The sequence below is a fragment of the Dichomitus squalens genome (assembly GCF_000275845.1).
Source record: "Dichomitus squalens LYAD-421 SS1 unplaced genomic scaffold DICSQscaffold_3, whole genome shotgun sequence".
NCBI classification, from domain to species: Eukaryota; Fungi; Basidiomycota; class Agaricomycetes; order Polyporales; family Polyporaceae; genus Dichomitus; species Dichomitus squalens.
In genome coordinates this window covers 1,541,882-1,560,703 of record NW_006766885.1, presented here as the reverse complement: position 1 = coordinate 1,560,703, position 18,822 = coordinate 1,541,882, and the positions used below count along the sequence as shown (strand labels likewise).

Here is an 18,822-nt window from a genome sequence, read left to right as displayed (position 1 = left end):
TTATGAGTATTGGGGCCCCTGGAGTTGCGAGCAATGAGTATATGTGGAGGATTCATGGCTCAGTCCGGAGAATCAGTAGGCTATGAACCCGGAGTTTCGTCGTACTCCCTGAGATGTGGGCGGAAGAGGACATGGTGGCCATAATGAAAATATTGAGCGGTGGCGCTATAGTGTAGTGGTTATCACTTGGGATTCTGACTTCAGTGTTCCCAAAACCCAGGTTCGAGCCCTGGTAGCGCCTTGCGCTTGTCTTCCTGTGACCTTCATTTTGTCCTGGCTACGTTTACAAGACGCTACCGTTCTCCCATCCTCATCGTTCTCGCCTCATCTAGCTGTTCTTGAACTGTCGCACTATCGGCTGATGCGCTCATTGCGTCTTAGAGACCATGTTTCAAACTTTTGGAGGGAGGGGGTTCATTGGTCGAGACTTGTCTTCTGGCCTTCTGCCTCAGTACAGGCTCCAGGCCGAGATTTTGACTTCCATTGAGCTGAGCAAATTCGCCTTTATGATTGAGTAAGACTCTTGCACGCAAGACTCCATACTAGTAGCTGTCAAACACCAACAGTACTGGCACGTGGTATACGATATCAAGACCGCTGGCAGTCAGACTGAAAACCACTATGGCATCTGTGAGTTCACCGCTTCCACGACGTACTGACACTGACAGACAAGCCTTCAATTGCTCGACAACTGCATTCATCGGGTCGACATAACATTTCAACGGACCAATGGCCTCTCGTGAGCCTGAATTATGCGGAGCATGGATCTCCGGGCCTCAAAATGCCGCCCTGTCTCTCGGCATTTCGAAGCGATGCTGTTACTTTCCGTCGCAAAGAAAATGTCATCACAGCCCCGCCGGTGTCTGATCAACGACAGAGAGCGGGCTAGCCAACAACTCATAACGTGTCTTGAGAGCGACGCTCAACAAGTTTCCGACCCCCTCTGCTGTCGAAGGGTAGTCCACTGTTTCTCGCTCTCTTTTCTTTGCATTCGCTATCTTAGTCCCTGGTGGGCATGTTGTCATTCTTTTCTCCCGCTTCGTGCGCTTTCATCTTGTTGGCGCTGTCGCGCTATGTTCTCTCTGCGCCCATAGCTTCGTCGGGAACAGGAGCGGATACTCAAAATCAAACCTCACCTTCTCCTGCCTTCGTAATATATACAAACAAATTCGTCTCTTCGAGCGTGCTCCCACCAGTGAACGAGCTCAAGGTAAATGAAGTCTGTCGCCCATGAATGCGGTATTATATTGACGTTTCTTGCCAACCTCTAGGGGTATAATGTTGTGTGGGTTATGAGTGTACCCTCAGATATGTCTCCCTTTGACTCACATCACCAGAGCGCTTTCATTCCTCCTCCTCAAGGGACCGTTCGATCAAGCTGCTGCATGGGCTGCCTTGCCCGATGCACAACGAGCTGCTACAAAGACGGAGTATGCCAACGCAGGCATCCGCCTCATCGTGTCCGCGTTCGGTGACTCAGAGGAGCCAACCACCAGCAAGTCGGACCCCCTCGCCACGGCGAACTCCATGGCTCAGTTTGTACTCTCTAGCGGGCTGGACGGCATCGATGTCGACTACGAGGTACAACCTAGTACAAGCGTTGAATGTAGTTCCCGGGCTAATTTGTACGATATTTGGCAGGACTTGGATGCGATGAACAAGGGTGATGGCGTTGCCGAGGCTTGGCTCGTCACCTTCACTCAGACACTCCGTCAACATTTGCCCAAGGGGCAGTTCATTCTGAGTCATGCTCGTACGTAGCTGTTCCCATGTCTGCTTCGGATCCTTCTCATCACTATGGCCTTCTTTGTGATGCAGCTATCGCGCCATGGTTCTCGCTGAACTCCGTGTTCCTCAAAAGTGGCGCATATAGGACCGTCAACAAACAAGTCGGCCACCTGATTGATTGGGTGTGTCTTCACTGCAATGAAGCTTTTATCGTGCTACTGACATAATGTTGGTTCCAGTACAACATCCAGGTAATGACCGGTTCACGATTTTCTTCATCCTAACGTACCGACTTACCACTGTACCCCACCCATAGTACTACAACCGTAAGGTTCTCTTATCTTGCAATTCCTCACACTGACCCCAGCTGTTCTCCAGAGGGTGCGAACGAGTACACAGACTGCACCAGCATCGTCTCCAGTTCGGGAACTCAATTCCCCCAGTCATCCATTCTTGAGCTTGCAGCGGGAGGCATTCCCGCTAGCAAGCTCGTCATTGGAAAATTCGCCACTGTTTCCAATACAACGACGGGATTCATGGACCCGAAGACCCTGGGGGAATGCGTCTCGTCCGCTGAGCAGCAGGGGTGGAGTGAGTTCCTGCACAGAGCCTCCCCCATGTCAATATACTGAACCTAGTCCATCTATAATCCTTCAGGCGCGGGCATAATGGCTTTCGAGGTTCGTGACCCTCTTCTTATCTTACGATGGCTGTCGATCTGATATGGTGCCTCCTATACAGTATCCCGACGCGGACGCTAGCTGGATTGCGGCCGCGCGGGGTTCGGCATTCCCGATTATCTCTTGAAGACCGTCTCTGCATACTCTATGCAAGTCAATCGTGTTATTTACCGGCAACGGTACTCCAGACCAAGGCGAGCCAAGAGCGTGATCGCATGCGTTAAGAGAGAGTGGATGCATGATGCCGGACTATCGAAGCTAAGCGAGACGAACGAAGTGAAACGGAGTATATCGTACAACAGCATAAAGCATGATGAAATCGTGTGCTAGCATAGATCATCACATCACATAATCTCGTCCAAAGTCATGTCGCCGCTCGCTGGCAGCTCAGGTAGACTGGGCAGCCTCGAGGCAGATGTTGACGATCGTGTCGCAGATGACCTTTGTGTCTGGTCTGAACCCCGTGAAGTAGACATAGACGACGCGGTGTCAGGCTCCAAAGTCGCTGCGACTGGCCGAGTGACCCTCGTGATGTACGTGCGAGGCTTGACCTCTTGGGGTACGGCGACAGACTTGTACAGCTCCAGCTCAGCGCGGAGGTCATCGTTGTCCGCGTAGGCGGCATCTCGGTCGCGTGTTGATAGCAGCAATTTCTGCCACGCGCTTCAGTGCTGTCGCATTGCAAGAGGCAAGGGGGAGAACGTACATGTTTCATCTCGTGCAACTCGCGCCGAATGCGGTCGACGTACATGATGCGCTGAGCAGGATTATTATGTCCTATAATTTCTGCGTTGAACTTGCTAAGGCGTTGCGCTTCTTCCTCCGCTAGGGCGTTCTTCACAACGAGCTGGTCGACTTCTGCGAGCATGTTGTTGTACGCTTCCTGATATCTCTCGGCTTCAGCGAGGTCAGAGCTCAATCTGGGGCAAGGAAATACAGGGCATTAGGAAGAATGCGAGTGAAGCAGGTGTAAGGCTTACTGTTCGACTTCGGAGCGCAGGAACTGTTCGGCCTGCTTCGCCTGGTGGAGCGACGCAGCCAACCGCTGGCTCGCCTGCTTCTCCTGCTGTAAGCCTTGCTCGGCCCGAGCAACGTCGGCCTGCGCCTCCGCCTTGATAGTCTCTAACTGCTTTTTGTACGACTCTACGCGAGCGTTTGACTCGGCGAGGGACGCGGCGGAGTCGGCGAGCATGCGCTGGGCATCGGCATGTTCGGCCTGTGTTTGCTGGAGAGACTCAGCTAGCTGTGCGCGGATGGCCTCAGCTTCTGCAAGCTGCTTCGCACGCTGGTCGAGTTCCGCACGAGTGGCATCTGATTCCTGGTTGAGAACGGACGCGTGGAACAACAATGCGTTCGTGCGTTCACGGTCGAGAGAGCTCCATAACTCGAAGTCCCCGCGCGCTGCGTCGAGAGCACTGAGGGTAGACACGTATCGATCTTCAGCAACAGCCCAGGCACTGTCCTCGAGCTCGCACAGTCCGTTGGAAACTACAGTGGCCATGCTATACGCATCCCGAAGAGCCCGGCGGTAGGTGGTGAGTTCGTCATGGGTCTCCTGGAGCTGGGAAGTTAGGAAGGAGTTCTCCTCCTTGACTTGCCGAATCAAATTCGCGAGCTCGATGACTTGGCCATCGCTGTTCGCGAGCTTGCGCTCCAGCTTGTTATTCCGCAGCTCGAGCAGCACAACTTCCTGCTTGGCACGCCGGTGTGTCGAGAGCGCAATGGTGGTGGACGCGAGCTTGCCATACTCCTGCGCGACGCGAGATAGAGCGTACCGGTGTTGCTCAAGCTGAGCGACGAGTTCCTCCTCCGCATCCTCCGCGTGTGACTCGACCTGTAGTAGCGCATCGCGCGCCGTTTGCGCCTCCTTTTGCGCCTCCCGTAGCTGACGTGTGGTGTCCTCGGCCGCAGCTCGTGCCTCCTGCACTCGCTCATCCGCCTTTGCCTTCGCCTCCGCCAACCGTGCCTCTATCGCCTCCCGCTTCTTCTTCTCCGTCGTCAGCGCCTTCTCCAGCTCAGCGATCTTGCGTTCGCGCTCCTTCAGCTCGTCCTTCCTCTTCGCTTCCGCTTTGCGCGCCTCCGCCGCATCCCCCTGCTTCGCCGCGAGTTGCGTGCGCTCGTGTTCGCTCGCGCGGAGCTTGACGCGGAGGTCGCGCAATTCCGTTGTGTCGTTGGCGTTCGCCTTCTTCAGCTCTTGAACGCGCGCGTCGAGGGTATCGTTCTGTTTCTTGAGTTTGTCTGCGCGCTCTGTCTGTTCGGCTGCGGTTCGCTGTGCGCGGCTGAGCTCAAGTTTGAGGCGTTCCTGCTCGAGGTAGTGCTGGATCTGGTTCGGTACTGAGTGCGCTGTCAGAGGATGCACGCGTACTCACAGACTTCTTCTCTTCCTGGTGCACTCTCTCCAGGTCTTCTAGCTTACGTTGAAGGACCGCTAGCCTGTCCGTTGTAGTGGGGTTTGCAGTCCGCGTCGGAGGTCTGTTCTGAGCATTCGCCATGTCCGTCTCGTACGCGCCAGGACCTGGGCAACTCTCAGATTGGATGGTATAAGAATGTCGCTCTGGAGTTCCCACCTGGTATGTCGTCGGGCTTGTCCTTGTTGAAACGGTTCGTCTTCTCCAGGAATGCCCCTCTCTTGTACGTGTCGTATTCGGGATCTATGCAACGTCAGTAATGTAATAAGACGCGTTCCGACCGTCTTCACCTTGCGGATTGTACGCTCCGGGACCGGGTACGTCGGAACCTATCCGTACGTTTCTGTTCAATTCTTGAGAGGAATACGAGGAGAGTCTAGCTGACCTTTAGCGGGAGGAAATCTTGACCCTCTGGAAAACATGTTATCGCCGTTAATTTTCGTGAGTATCGTTTGAGCAGCCTAAACTGCGTCGCGTCAGGGTGTCTGGACGATGTTCAAGTCGACTGTAAACACAACCACACACTCGCGTCGCGTAGCGCGTCTCGGCACGCCCATGTGACCGGGTGGCGTGGATTGCAGCAAGCGCGCGTCATCAAATTGTCTGAAGCCTCTCGTTGCGCCGTCGCATCAAATGCAATCTTAGGCTGGCACTCGTTTCACCACGTTCCGAACATGTAATGTGTGCCTCATTGTAATTCATAAGGTCCTCATAAACATGATGATCGACAAACACATTACTACGGACATTTGCCGCGCACATGCTGTACTAAACAAGGACAGGCACGAGATAGACACTGCTGAGAAACCTGCTCAAATCGAAGCAAGGAACATATGCAACACCGCTTCCTCCGCATGCGTCTCCAGGACGACGGCTGCGCAAACAAATCCATCCACACAGAGGGCGCGCCACACGGCTTCGAGTCCTCATGCAAGTACATGTGTTCGCCGAGCTTGGGGCTTAAAATTCTATGTCTGTATTACATGCCATGCGGGAAGCACGGGCATAAAAAGTCAGCAAGCGCTGCATGAAACGGGTAGGGACGATGCTGGGAGAGACTTACACAGAAAACAAATGGTTACGGATGTTGTCGATCGAACCATTCGAGCAGCAAAGCGCACAGCCGAATACGTTCATCGGGTTATGCGAGAGCGCGCTGAGGGTGCTGTTCCGCTGCGCCAGCAAGCGTTCCAGGGCCTTCGTGAGGGCGGCCTGGCGAGGCGAGATGCGCCCCCAGCAGGATGCAGCGTTGACGCCCTCCGTTGAGTGGCAGGCGATGGAGTGCTGTATCTATCAGCAAGAAAGTAGGTGTTAGTTAGGCATGCAATGTATGCCCAGCTGGTGCCGCGTAAGAACGGTACTGATATGGTCTACGTACTGCAGCCTGCCAATCAAAGACCTGCCACTTTTCGAGGCCCTCCGTTGGGCAAAGCGAGCAGACAAGCCTAACGCTTACATCTTGATCGTTCATCTCATAACAAGTGGCCAATTCGGGCGTGAAGCCGCACAGGGAGACGATAGTACGAGTGACAATATTGTGGTCGTCGAACACCACAAGCTCCTCTCCCCGGTACCGGGCGTCATGGTCAGAACGCACATGCTGTGCGGCGAGGAGTTCGTTGGTGCCTTTCGGCTCTATTCTTGACCTATCGCGGAAGCATCGATGAGAAAGAAGGTGTGGCCAGCGTAGTTGTCGTTGATGGCAGCGCTTGCAGACAAAAGAGACGATTGCGAGGTTGAGAAGGGTGTCCTGCTCTAGGGAAGCCGAAAATTTGCCTAGACCCTTTACCGCGAGCTGGGTAAAGATGTTCCAGTAGTGGTCCTTCCATGTCTTTGCGAAGTCGGACATATGAACGTAAAAATTATGAAAGTCCTGAGTGATGTTGCCAGACCCGTCCTCGAGGAGGCCCCGGATCGCTGGTGAAGTCGCGAGATCAAAAAACCCCGGCTCGTAGTCCCATTCCTGAGTACGTGGAGTATTCGAAGACTGATAGGCATCGAAAAGGTTTTGGAAACGTTTGAGGTATTTTCTGTACGACGCCTCGGCACGATACTTATCGCGGACTGACGTCATGTACTGGACGATAGACGTGCGGATGATGTTCCATCCTGACTCAATGATTCAGTATACATTGATATGCGCTGATCATACATACATGCCTTTCTCAGTGAGTTTGGACGCTCTGTTCACGGAGCTCATCCTCTTGAGGTCCGCGAGATCCGAGTATCGCATGTGATCAAACACCTCGCCAAAGCCTTCCTCACGCAGTCTGACTTTGATACTAGTAGTGACCGTCAGAACGTCGTATGTCACAAGAGGCTGCACCTACTCACGCTTTGAACCGCTCCCCCTTCAGCTCATATACTTCCTCTGACCTCTTATGCTGGCATAACCTCTGCCACGCTGAGAGGAGCTCACAGTGCTGGGGACGCGTTCTCTACGCGTTAGGCGAGCAAAGCAGCGAATGGGTGAAACGCACCTTCTGACTCTCCCTGACGAATGCCGCCCTGTCTTCCTTAAACCTGGTTCTCTCCTCATCATTCCGGAGCTCAGTCCATTCCCGTTTCAGAGCGTCAATCTCGGGCTTGTGATACTTCCGTTTGGAAGGGCGCCGACTGTGGCTGTGTAGAGTCAGGCTAAGGTTTCATCGATACGTGGGTGTGGAGGAACGCGGCACACTTGGTTCTGGGGTTCACGTATAGGTGGTATGCGTTTTGGAACGCTATCATCAAGAACGCCGACACTTCGCTCTCATCGATGAACCTAAGAGCATAGCATGTGGATGAGCGCCAAGCGGATGAGCCACCTCGTGTCAGACTCACATAGCTTTCCGGCATGGATCACAGTATCGGACAGAGAATAGCCAGTGAACAGCCTGGATGTTGGGCTTGCTACAGTTCTGTAATGTATGAGATATGTGAGATCGTGGCGATGTTCCCGGTAGATGTTACTTACGTGACAATGTGCGCAAAAGAGGAGGTTAGCGTATGCAGGCTCACTTAAATACGAAGGAGGCTCCGGTAGGCCCTCGACAAGTTTCCTTGCTTCTCGCCAAAATGGTGCTGAATTCCGGCTCATAAGGAGAGCTCTGAATTCCCTCGTCGCTCGTGAGAGGTTCAAAAGGTCTTTCGGGTGGAGGAATCCAAAAATCTAGCGGGTGCAGTGTGAATAACGACTGATGAAAGGAAATAAACAAGCTGGAAACCCGCCTCGAAGAGAATATCCAGTGGCATCTCAGGCATATCCCTCAGTCCACCCCTGCGGCCACGAAGATGGCGACGAGGACTAGAGAATATGAGCGCACCCGTCTCATGGATAGACTGGGCCGCGCGTGTTGTCTGGCTAGAGCTCGGAGGATGAGTGTTGAAATACTCGTCGGCTTGCATGGAGGTCAGGGCGAAGGGAATTCAGGGCTTCTGAGAACAGAGGAGGAAGAAGGGGCATTCACCCGACTATGATGAGTATCTGCATCACTCGTAAGTTAAGTACCGGTCGACGCGCGGGAGGTGGCATGCCCGGGACCACACCCAGTGCGGTAGTGGACTTCCATGACCCCTCAACGCTCAAGCGCTCATGTCCTAGGTCCGGCTCAGGTCCACCACGCCTTTTCAGGCAGGTGTACAAGACACCTTATGATATATCTCCCTCTATGTTCGTTCAATGAGGCACGCGGCAACCATCGAGTACAGCCACGATGACACCATATGGCGGTGTCTCACACAGCTGGTGAGTCTCGAGACCTGCGCGACTTTGCTTCCATTGAGCCGAACTCGCTCTCATTGACTTGACTCACCCATGCGGTCTCCCAGCGGGCTTCTCTGGGGGTCATTGAAAGGATCACAGGTCGTACGGTCACATCTGGAATTCCTTAGTGTGAGTGCAGCACAGGGATCAGACGATCGGGACAATGGCTAACAAGCGTTCTTCTACCCGCAGCTCGACCAGGTAGACGACCTAAGCGCGGTCACCTTGCTATTGAGGCAGTACAGCCTAAGCTAGTGAGCTTTTTCCTGGCGATCCTCCTGTGGCAGGACATAACATATGGTTCGTAGTGCTGCATATGCGTTGATATGTCACAGTGCTCCTTCCCCTCATCACAGCATATATGAGTTTACTAGTAAACACGCAATCGACAGTGTTTGCCCGGGCTCAGCTTCACCATGACTTTCGGACGCTGTAACAGGAGCTCGACGGCGGACGCTGCCGGAAGGACATTGATAGCATGTGGGGTTTGTTTCCATCCCTCGAATTTGACAGACGCCATGCCGCTCATGCAAGCAGACTTGATCAAGTGTATAGGGTACTCCGCAAAATTCATTCCCCACCTGGCCTGGAGCTTCTGCGTTTCCCTCATCTCGGCCCTGTCAAGTAAGCTGCCCAAGGTCCTTGGGTGGAAGAAGAGGCTCCAGGCTGTTGCATTTGATCCCAGGAGCACACACCTCGTCCCCGCGATTCGGGGCCTTCCGCACCGACTAGCCTGTATTCGTGTCGTAGCAACATACAGGGCCGGTTTCAGGTGTAGCTTTCTCGCCATATAGAACCCCGATCATGGCCATGTAGACTCGCGACGCATCCAGTGGCACCTTGATCTTGTCACCCGGTGGACAGGCTATTCGGGTATACACAGTGTGTTTCTCCCCCGGATGATGGCCCTCTATTTTTTCCGACTTGACAGTGGCAGGAGTACCTTCTACCAGAAGATGAGGACTTTGGCGGTTGCACCGCTGGTCTACCCGCTCTGTTATTTATAACTCTCGCCCCTGGTCACCGTGCGCTTTGATTCTCTTTCCCGGCGCTCAACACACTGTCCTCCCACTTGAGTAATGCCAACATAATACGTACAGCGTTACAGAGGGGTCTCGTGAGAGACGACATGCTCATCATCCTCTAAGAACTTCTGCAAAATAAACTAGCCCACCGCGAGGGTCGAACTCGCAGCCTTCAGATCACGTGGCTTTAACCCGCCTAAGAGTCTGACGCTCTATCCGATTGAGCTAGGCGGGCGGTGACTATAACCGCTTACAACACAATACAATATGTCATCCACTAGGTAATGAGATAAATCTACGAAAAAACAAGTGATACATCGAGTGCCGGCTAGCTTTTTTTCTTGCTTTTCTTACGCGCTGCAGCGTCAGAGGTTGCATCCTCGTAGGCTTTGGGTTCCCTCCTTTTCCGCTTCTTCTCCTTCCGCGTCTCAGCTTCCTGTGCTGCCCTCGCTTGCCGCTCAGCGTCGTCTGCCAGCTTGCCCAGCTTCCCGAACGGGTCCATGTCGCTGTCATCGTCGTCGCCAATCATCGCATCCACCTCTCGCTCGCTCTGAAGCGCAGATGACGGACGTGAGGTGGCGAGGTTCCGAGCGGCGACCGTTGAGACAGTGGTTATCGGCGCTTTAGGGACGTGTTCAGGGGAGAAGGGGTCGGGCTGTATTGATCCGACTAATGAGAGCATCTGGTTCGCGACGGTCAACCTAGGGAACGCTATTAGGTCAGCATGATCTTGGATGAGATATAGCGTGCTGGAGGCATACCCAACGACAGTGAACTCAAGAGAGCCGTCTGCGTCTCCGAGCTTGGTACCGGTTATCTTGTGGACCCATCGCCCGCCGCCGTCCACACCTTCCTCCGCAGCTTCCCCCTCGGCCTTTCCCTCCTGCCTCGCACCGAACTCTGGATCATTCTCTGCGGGGCCATACTCAAATCCGTAGCTGTCGGTGGTGATATGATGTCGGGGTATCGAGGCGTTGAATGTCCGGTGCACGAGCAAGGAAATGTGGTCCGGGGAGCATAGGTTGATTTTGCCGGCTATGATTACGAAACGAGTTAGCACTAGCTCCAGAGTCCCTCCTCACCAGCATACATACAAAGCTTCATGCCCACTTGTGGGCTCCATACTGTTGCGTCGAAGGCGATGCGGCAATTCGCGAAGGGAGAGTCTGCCTTGATGCTGGCGACCTTGTCCAGGAATTCTAGCCGATCATGCGCCAGGACTACACCCTGCAATGCGGGGATATACCTGCAAATATCACACGCGACGTAAGGCGAGGCGCAGGCTTCCCAATCACTTCACCGCAAATACATATATACAGGTACATAACGACATACCTCATGAGCATCGAGTCCAGGAGCTCCTCCACGCCTCCCCGGAGATCCCCCGCAAACACGGGTGGAACAGACACGTTCAGCGACGCGCGCACGATCCGGAAAGCGTCGTCCGTCGCACGAGCCTTTCCCTTGTCGTGCTTCGCCTTTTTGTGCTTCTTCGCGTCCTTCTCCTTCTTGGACCGCTTGGTCGAAGGCTCCCCCGCTCCGCTCGTCTCCTCCACAACAGCTACGTGCTTTCTCTTCTTCGTCTTGTGTGCTTCAACCGTCTGAGACATCCCTCCAAAACACAAGAGGCAAGACGACCAGATAAGATGTTCACAGAGACGTTATAATGCCAGAACGGGCGGACACAGGGAAAGCTCGAGGGTGCTGAACGCGCGGAAGCAGCTGGTGGCAGAAATTTTGGGAAGCGCCTGAGAGAGCGACGCGCCAGTGACGGGCGTCTATGTGGCATTCCGTGCCGGACGTCGTCGGCACGTCTCTCACAGTAGTTCTTTGGTACTGTCACCGTCGTCGTGGGCTGGGTTTGGGGTCATGGTACGTCTTTCGTTTCGCTCAGAATATGGGACAGGAATGATAGATAGCCCATGCGCCTTGAACAGTCTTCGCCAAGGGTCATCGTGCAGATCGCCATTGCTGGCGCAAAAATCTTTGGGAAGGCGTTCTACGCGGCCGGGAAACAGGCAATAGCAAGTTCGTACTCCACTATATACTTTACATGAATGGCGGGGACAATGTTGACGTAGGCCCTGAACAGATGCAAAGTACCGGCCGCCAGGCACAGCGGGGGGCGATGTCGCAGGCATCGGGAACGCGACCTCTGGTTCCATAACGGACAGGCTGACGAGGGAACACCGGATGACGCTAGACGAGGCGCGGTTGATTCTGAACGTGAAGGACAAGGATCCGGTAGAGAGGATAGTGCAGGTGCGCCTTGCAGTTCCGTCCTCGTGTGTGTGCACGCGCGCTGACACGGTGTTACGCTGTTGCAGAACTACGAGCACCTGTTCAAGCAGAACTCACCACCACCGCCTCCCGAGAAGGCTGTGCCCAAATCGTCCAAGCAGGCTGCGCCCGCATACTCGCACTACCTCCAGTCGAAGGTCGTCCGTGCAAAGGAGCGGCTGGACGCGGAGCTCAAGGCGTCGCTCGAGGGCGAAACCCCCTCGCCCCCTCCACCAGAAGCACTGTCGTCGAATCCGCCTCCGCCCGCATCGTAGTCTCGACCGCGCCGTCACCTCCGTCAGGCCTCATTCTCATCTCCCCGCGTCACTTCTGTTATCACGCGCATACACCCGCACCGCTCTGCTTTCGCACACACTTCATACCTTGCTTATACGTAGACCTAATGCACTGTATCATCTGCACACTATTAGCATCACACCCCATTCAGTCTCACACACCCATCGGACGCGTACTCGGACACCGGTGCAATGGACGGCTGCGTACACTGCGCTGCCAGCAAGGGTGAGGTGCGTGGGCAACTGAACGGTGACACAAGCGATCTAGATTCACCGCAATCTGCGAGGTCGTCTCGATGTGGTGAGCCAATCGATTGCAGCGCAAAAAACGAGGGATACTGCGGGTAAGCACGTTTTTGATGAATCTGTCTCGATCAATGAATGTTGAACACACCAGCGCCCTACATGTGTTCTATGTAGGTTGGGCGGTGGCGAAGACAGATGGGAGTGCAGGTGTCACCATAACCGAACTCGCGTACTCACCGCGAGTCACATTATCGTAGAACATCCGGCCATCTATGCACGCTATACTCGGGCAGGACGGAAAACGATGGTATTGGGCGCGCGCTACGGAAGCTGCGCGGGACCACCGAGTCCGTGTCGCCACCGCTCTCTCGCGCGACCGGTGGGCCGAGCTCAAGCCGGCGGAAGGCGAATGTACCTGATACATGAGACGTAGCTAAGCGAGACCAAAAATGGGGCAGCGGAAGGGTGGGTGCAAAAACGAAAGCTCGAGGAGCGCGAGCTCCCGAAGGGCGAGGGGACGAGGATCCTGGGCTGCGAGCCCTTAACCTATATACTACTAGAGACAAAGCAGATGTAAAGCGGCGAGGGGGTGGCACGAGTTACGCTGTCATAGACCCTGGACAATAATCATTGTCCAAAACATGGCCGGTGTAAGCCGTGTCTATGCATCAATCGAGGCATCGTCAGCTTTAACATGACGTTCTGATAGAGTGTGTGCATCAACATGCGGAAGTACGTTATCTCCTTGATGTAGATGGCCGATAGGAGATGCAGGGGACGATGACTACTTCAGCATGCCAAAGGTCAGGTGAGTCCGACAAGCGACGACTGTACCACTCACAAACCGGTCGCTGGAAGGACGAGGAACAGCCAGGACTCAAACATTTGCATCTTCCATCGTCATCTCGTTATCCCAGTGTTTCTACCATCACGTCGGCCTGAATGCATGATGTTTACACCATGCTGCTTTTGCGGACTCATGCTAAGCCTACCCATCTTCCAAGCACAGCGAAAGGACTAGTTTCGGGGAATTGCACATGATTCGCAAGCGTGGCATCATAAACAGATCTATATCTCAGGACCGAAGCTCCGACGAAGGAAGGCAGATCGCCAACGATGTTCTTCGAGATGGGAGATGGTCTCCAGATGAATCGCATGCGCGGAGACAGCCTGCTATCGGGAGCTTCTCAGCCGCCCCGACAGTTCACTAAACGGGTTAGTATGGGACTCGAGATGTGGAGTATGGACCAGCCGACGGAATGTTCACGCATTATTTGTGGCACGCGGACGATGCGAGCACGGAGAAGTCCTGCAACACGCCGGAGTGGGGGGACTGATCCTCTCAGCTGAACAGAAAGCCGAGGATCGATGTGCATCGTGGCCGTGCGATGTACGCACACCTTGGGGAGCGCAAGTGGCCTGCCGGAGAGCACACTACGGTCGTCTGAGTGATAGCGTGCTGTAGAATGAATGCAACTGACGCGACAACAGTGGAGATGGAGATGGACAGGCTCGGCCGAGACAGAGCATATAGGAGAGCTGGATATCCGGATTGTGGCGGGCGTAGCCGGAGGACCCGCCGGAAGCCGGAAGGCGCTTGCGGGCGTCAGATGATCAGCGGCGTAGCGCCGGCGAGGCGAATTTGGGAGGCGGATTTTCTGGCGGTGCCCGAGCTTGTCTTCTTCAAGACCGGACGGTCATCTCTGCTATCGTGCCCGTCCTCAACCTCCTCTTTCTCGTCGGGGACGCTCACGGGACGTCCCCTCGCAACACTGTTCACTCAACATATTCATCATTGCCCGACATCTCCCTCGACGCCTCGCCGCACTGCCACTCGCAAGCCGTCGTCGCCCAGCCCAGAGGGGGCTGCTCCTCTCTTCCCCATCTTCGTTATGGCCCTCGGCGGTCTGGGTGCCATCCTGCTTGCTGGTCACCCGACACACGCGCTCGGCAATGTCTTTTCAAAGGTCGATCTCCGTTCCGTGTTTTTCGCCGTTGTCATTGTCGTAATCGTCTTGGTATTGGGTGCGTGATGTTGCTTCACCCTCACCGCCCCCTCACTTATCATCCCTTCTATCTCATAACGTGCTCTTGTGCCCTTTAACCACGTTAACATTGCGCAAATTTTGGCATCTCATTCCATTTGGCGCACGATCAGCATATCTCACCAACCCTTCTGAGACCTCCTTTCGAACTCATCTCACCGAGCTGCACATTAAGGAGCACATCAGGCAACTGGAGGGTGCCCAGGACGACAGCTCTGCTTCCGAAGGCTCCGCTGCGCACTTCACTCTTTCACGCAGAACCCCACCAATCGCGCGGAAGCTAGGAAGCAACTTCGACCCAAGGTCGCCTTTCCACTTCGTCAGCCGTGCCTCGGTTTCTCTTCGCACCCCGAAACATGTCTTTCAGAATTTCGGCATTCTGTCGATAGCTGCAGTCTATCCACCGAGCCGCTATAGTGCGCAGGGAAACGGTCACGCGGCACAGACCGAGAACCTCAGCCCCTCTGTGTTCGATGCGTGGTACATCGGCGTGTTCGGGACTTGGTGGCGAGGTGGCATTGTGCAAAGTTGGTGGCATGAGATGCTGGAGAACACTAAGGAGAGGTGCGGATCTGGTCTCTTGGATATCAAGGCACTCGATGTCCTCGAGGGATTTGACGGTGAGTGTTGTTGACTAATATCATTGAGATCCGAGACGATCGTTTCTGCTAGGTCTTCCTCTACCTACCTCGTCACGTCTGCCTACAGAAGCTCCCAACAAGCTAAGGGGAACCGAGAGATCGACGCAGCGATCCACGAGCAATGCACCTCGCAGCACCACCCCTCCCCCTCTTCCGAAGTCCGCATCGCTTCCCCTCCATGCCCCTAGAGTCCCTGCTTCAACCCCTCCGAAGGGCAACGGAGGTCCTAATCAGCGTCATGCACCCAGCGTAAGCGCGCCCGTGACGCCCGAGCAACCGCGACCGCCTGCACCGCCCATGTTGGCGTACTCCCCGTCGTCAACCTCGTTGTGGGACTCGTCACCGATCATCGCTGAAGTGCTGCGTCAGATATCGCAGTCCAAGGCCGCGGTGCGCGAGCTCCACAGCCAGCTCAACGACTTCCGCACAGTCTCGTCCGAGTCGCGCTCGTCGATCCAGAGCGAGCTCGAGGCGCAGCGCGAGCGTAAGCGTGAGGAAGACGCGGCGCGTGCGGAGCTGAAGTCGCGCACGAAGACGCTCGAGGACTCGAGACGCTCAGCGGAGAGCAGCAAGCGCGATGCGGAGAAGCGTTTGCGGGCTGCGGAGAGCGCGCGCGATAACGCTACCGCGCGCATCGAGAAGCTTGGAGAGGAGATTGGGGTGTTGCGTAGCCGGATGCGGGACGACGAGTTGGCGGTGGTGAGCTGTAAGGAGGAGGGGGATGTGAAGGAGAGGGAGGCGCAAGAGACGTTGGAGAAGAAGAGGAAAGAAATCAAAGTCGCGGAGGACGTCGTTGCCGCTTTGAACATGCGTGCGAAGGATCTGGAGGAGAAGATCGTCCAGGAGGAAGATCGGCTGCGTCGGGCGAAGGAGCAGGCGGAGATCAAGAAGCAGGACCGCTCGTTCTATCCACTCACCGTTGTCCCTACGGTCAACGAGGAAGACGTCGCCATCCCTCCCTGGAGCTCTTATGGGCGCCAGAACCAGTCTCAAGACTCCTCTCCAGACTCGGTCACTCAACACAGCGGCGAAGATATCGACCGCCAGGAAGCGTTTCCCCATCCCATCCAAGCCCCGAAGAGTAAAGGTTCGGTCTCTTCTGGCTCCGGAAGCAGCGACGCGAGAGAGCCCTCAATCTCCCCGCGTCCTGCACGCCTGTCTCTTACGGCCATCTCCAACCTGCGCGAGCCCACCACTCGCGTCCTTCCAGAGCCTGATCCCAACGGCCAAGTCCTTTTGCGCCCTCGCGGTATTACGCTCTTAACCAGCGACCTGCCCACGCTCTCTACAAACTCGACGTCTACACGTTTTTCTCCTTTCGGCGACAGCGATGGGCAAGAAGCTCTTTCACCTGCGGATGGTCTCAACCCCCCGAGCAGCATCTCACCCTCGTCGTTCATCCCGAGCAGTCTCATCCACTCTCTGGACGGCGCAGGCGGCTTCGATATGAATCTCTCACGCTCATTCCAGAGTGAGGACGACGCCGTTCTGTCACGCGACTGGCGTAAGAATGCTCCATTTCCTCGCCCGCTGCCTGTTGAGAGCCCTGGCACAGGGCAGTACACGACATCTCCGTCGTCATTGACCTGCCCCTCCTTCGAGGGCGTGGACAAGGAGGACCCATTCGAAGTCCGTCCCCTGCCTACTCGCCGCCGCCTCACGTCGGAGCTTATGGACCTCCAACGCGCGACGCTCCCGCCCAACCGCACCATCTCGGACCCGCTGCTCCCGCCCGCCGCCCTTATGGTTGCAGTGGCGGACCACGAGAGTCAAGACAAAACCGGGCTCGCGCACCGCAGGTGGTCCTCACAACAAGACGCGCCTGGCAAGGAGCGCAAGGGGCTCAATCCCGAAGCGAAGGCGTTCTCACTCACTAAGCGCACCTTCCCCTCGCTGTACCCTTCGCCGGTGCCCCACCCGCACGCGTTCGACCCGCTCGGGCCATCCCCGTTGGGCATTCCAAGCGTCGTGCCCGAGCCGGACGGCGGGAATCTCTTCTCGTCCATCTCGATGCGCGCATTCGCGCCGTCGCCTGCCGAGCGCGAGGCTCTGAAGCGCGCCCTGGGAGGGTCGACGAACGCGAGCCTTGAGCGTCTCCCGACGCTCTCCGAGGTGTCGTCCGTGTCGAGCAGCATCCCGAGCATCCCGAGTCTCAGCCTGAGCTCCAGCTCGCCGTCCTCCCCGTCGCACAGCCACTCCCACGCGCATGCGGTCCCGGCGCCTCCAGGCCTAGGAGCCCCCGCTGGTCTTGGGCTCGGGATGGGCGTGAACAAAGACGCCAGTCTGGTGGGCCTTGGGCTCGGGACCGGGCGGACGCTCCTTGGGCCCTCGCTCTCGTGGCTGCAGAACTTGCCTCGCGGGCGCAAGCCGAAGTTCAGCCCGTGGGAGGACGAGGAGACGAAGGAGCTCGAGGTGGGGAGCGGCGGTCAGTAGAAGACGTGAATGCGGACGCGAACGCCTCTTGGTGCGAACGCTCGAGTCCAGCGAGCGGGTATATGAGTACTATCTATCGTGTGTAGAACCGCCGACGCGCGCAGAACAATGGGAGGGCGAGTGCTGGGGGATCCAAGTGTAACGGAGGGAGGAGGAAAGAAGCCGAAGAGGGTTCCGCGCGCCCCAAGTAACGCACCGTATATAACAGCGCAGTAACGATAGCCAAATGACAAGAATATCTCCCAACTGCCCATCCGACGGAGGTTTGCACCGCGTCTGCGCGTGCGTGAGTGACCACGGGACTGACGTCGATGTGCGAAAGTGGCCCGCGGCGGGCTCGTCGGGGAACCGCGCTGTGGGTTCTCTGTCGACGGAGCTTACGCTGGAAATGACGGTCGCCGCCCTTCGAGGCCATATGCTCAGGCACGGAGGACGAGAGCCGTTTCAGGCCTGTGACCGCTCCCACTGCGCACTCCAACCGTACACCGATAGGCTGGGGTGCTCGAGAAGGCACTGCAACGGTCACACTCAGCGCCACCTACCCGGTCCCCAGTCGGACACTGAGGACCCGTTCATTGAGTCTTAATTATGGAAAGCCGAGTTCTCGAGTTCGAGGCGGATGACTTTGGGTTTCAGGGGACAGCCATACAATACCTCGAGGATGACCGGATCACTGACGGACGTTCAGATCCGCAGATATGTATGCTTTCCCGTCCAATGACGCGGGACGGGCATGCCTTGTCGATGTGGGCACACGCGAGATGCGAGACAGAGGGAGACTCGTTGCTATATTCGTCATGGGACATCACGTGCAACTCCAGAGAGAGAGAGAGATAGAGAGAGACAACGCTTGAGGGGACCTAAGAGGGTGTGTGTGGAGGACTGATAAAGGAGGGTATAAGGATAAATAGATGCGGTATGGACTGCTTTTGTAGGACTGGCGGCGCGAACGTGGCGGTTGGAGCGTCGAGGTGAGCGTCGTATATCCAAGAGAGGGATGTTTGACAAACAAAGCAGCGGTCACGTCAGCGTTGAACCAGTGATTGACGAGGCGGTGTGACGTACGCATGCGACCAGAGATACGGTGCATATCCGTGTGCGCTTGCTGGGTTTGCGCTTGAAGCGTGCGAGCGGGCTTGTAAAGTGTGAGGAATTGTAGTGACACTATGACACTAAGACTCCATGACACGTCCACCCGCGCGGTCCATCCGGCCCTATAGACAGCAGGGATAGTAGCAATACACGTACAATGTGCGGGGAAAGCGCGACCAATGCGACCAATGCGCGATGCGGCT

The 18,822-nt window shown here is 55.9% G+C and overlaps 6 protein-coding genes and 2 non-coding genes across 8 annotated transcripts; 4 read left to right on the top strand and 4 right to left on the bottom strand.

The window, feature by feature from the left end:
* The first annotated feature begins 161 nt into the window (after nucleotides 1-161).
* DICSQDRAFT_t30 lies at nucleotides 162-241 on the top strand. Its single transcript has one exon. It is a non-coding gene; the product is annotated as a tRNA-Gln (tRNA).
* A 398-nt stretch (nucleotides 242-639) lies between these two features.
* On the top strand, nucleotides 640-2,756 carry DICSQDRAFT_99380 (glycoside hydrolase). The gene is made up of 10 exons (XM_007362059.1): nucleotides 640-1,210; nucleotides 1,272-1,285; nucleotides 1,338-1,581; nucleotides 1,642-1,753; nucleotides 1,819-1,910; nucleotides 1,968-1,979; nucleotides 2,045-2,054; nucleotides 2,107-2,319; nucleotides 2,386-2,408; nucleotides 2,470-2,756. The coding sequence occupies exons 1-10, from the start codon at nucleotides 1,016-1,018 to the stop codon at nucleotides 2,533-2,535; spliced, it is 981 nt and encodes a 326-aa protein (XP_007362121.1). The 5' UTR covers nucleotides 640-1,015; the 3' UTR covers nucleotides 2,536-2,756.
* DICSQDRAFT_99376 (uncharacterized protein) lies at nucleotides 2,753-5,238 on the bottom strand (the record flags this gene model as incomplete). The annotated part of the gene is made up of 7 exons (XM_007362058.1): nucleotides 2,753-3,061; nucleotides 3,115-3,328; nucleotides 3,389-4,725; nucleotides 4,778-4,923; nucleotides 4,976-5,059; nucleotides 5,107-5,145; nucleotides 5,202-5,238. The coding sequence occupies 7 exons, from the start codon at nucleotides 5,236-5,238 to the stop codon at nucleotides 2,753-2,755; spliced, it is 2,166 nt and encodes a 721-aa protein (XP_007362120.1).
* Nucleotides 5,239-5,584: 346 nt separating this feature from the next.
* Nucleotides 5,585-8,203, bottom strand: DICSQDRAFT_152678 (uncharacterized protein; the record flags this gene model as incomplete). Its single annotated transcript, XM_007362057.1, has 11 exons — nucleotides 5,585-5,624; nucleotides 5,689-5,790; nucleotides 5,880-6,106; nucleotides 6,195-6,925; nucleotides 6,977-7,098; nucleotides 7,151-7,239; nucleotides 7,297-7,432; nucleotides 7,497-7,580; nucleotides 7,640-7,716; nucleotides 7,773-7,967; nucleotides 8,027-8,203. The coding sequence occupies 11 exons, from the start codon at nucleotides 8,201-8,203 to the stop codon at nucleotides 5,585-5,587; spliced, it is 1,980 nt and encodes a 659-aa protein (XP_007362119.1).
* A 1,525-nt stretch (nucleotides 8,204-9,728) lies between these two features.
* On the bottom strand, nucleotides 9,729-9,821 carry DICSQDRAFT_t26. Its single transcript has one exon. It is a non-coding gene; the product is annotated as a tRNA-Lys (tRNA).
* Nucleotides 9,822-9,980: 159 nt separating this feature from the next.
* On the bottom strand, nucleotides 9,981-11,079 carry DICSQDRAFT_38438 (uncharacterized protein; the record flags this gene model as incomplete). Its single annotated transcript, XM_007362056.1, has 4 exons — nucleotides 9,981-10,287; nucleotides 10,348-10,621; nucleotides 10,681-10,832; nucleotides 10,922-11,079. Coding segments are annotated over 4 exons (891 nt in total), but the record flags the coding sequence as incomplete, so codon positions are not given.
* Nucleotides 11,080-11,455: 376 nt separating this feature from the next.
* On the top strand, nucleotides 11,456-12,141 carry DICSQDRAFT_144130 (uncharacterized protein; the record flags this gene model as incomplete). The annotated part of the gene is made up of 4 exons (XM_007362055.1): nucleotides 11,456-11,458; nucleotides 11,524-11,614; nucleotides 11,679-11,848; nucleotides 11,914-12,141. 4 exons carry the CDS (start codon nucleotides 11,456-11,458, stop codon nucleotides 12,139-12,141), a joined length of 492 nt encoding a protein of 163 aa, XP_007362117.1.
* A 2,159-nt stretch (nucleotides 12,142-14,300) lies between these two features.
* Nucleotides 14,301-17,527, top strand: DICSQDRAFT_124643 (uncharacterized protein; the record flags this gene model as incomplete). Its single annotated transcript, XM_007362054.1, has 3 exons — nucleotides 14,301-14,433; nucleotides 14,567-15,073; nucleotides 15,126-17,527. 3 exons carry the CDS (start codon nucleotides 14,301-14,303, stop codon nucleotides 17,525-17,527), a joined length of 3,042 nt encoding a protein of 1,013 aa, XP_007362116.1.
* Nucleotides 17,528-18,822: the final 1,295 nt, after the last annotated feature.

What these genes read in the sequence shown, in the direction of transcription:
- DICSQDRAFT_99380 (XM_007362059.1), top strand. Translation starts at nt 1,016, where the DNA reads ATGTTGTCATTCTTTTCTCCCGCTTCGTGCGCTTTCATCTTGTTGGCG. An exon ending in GCATCGATGTCGACTACGAG is followed by an intron (nt 1,582 to 1,641) that starts GTACAACCTAGT and finishes GATATTTGGCAG; the next exon opens with GACTTGGATGCGATGAACAA. An exon ending in CGCTGAGCAGCAGGGGTGGA is followed by an intron (nt 2,320 to 2,385) that starts GTGAGTTCCTGC and finishes ATAATCCTTCAG; the next exon opens with GCGCGGGCATAATGGCTTTC.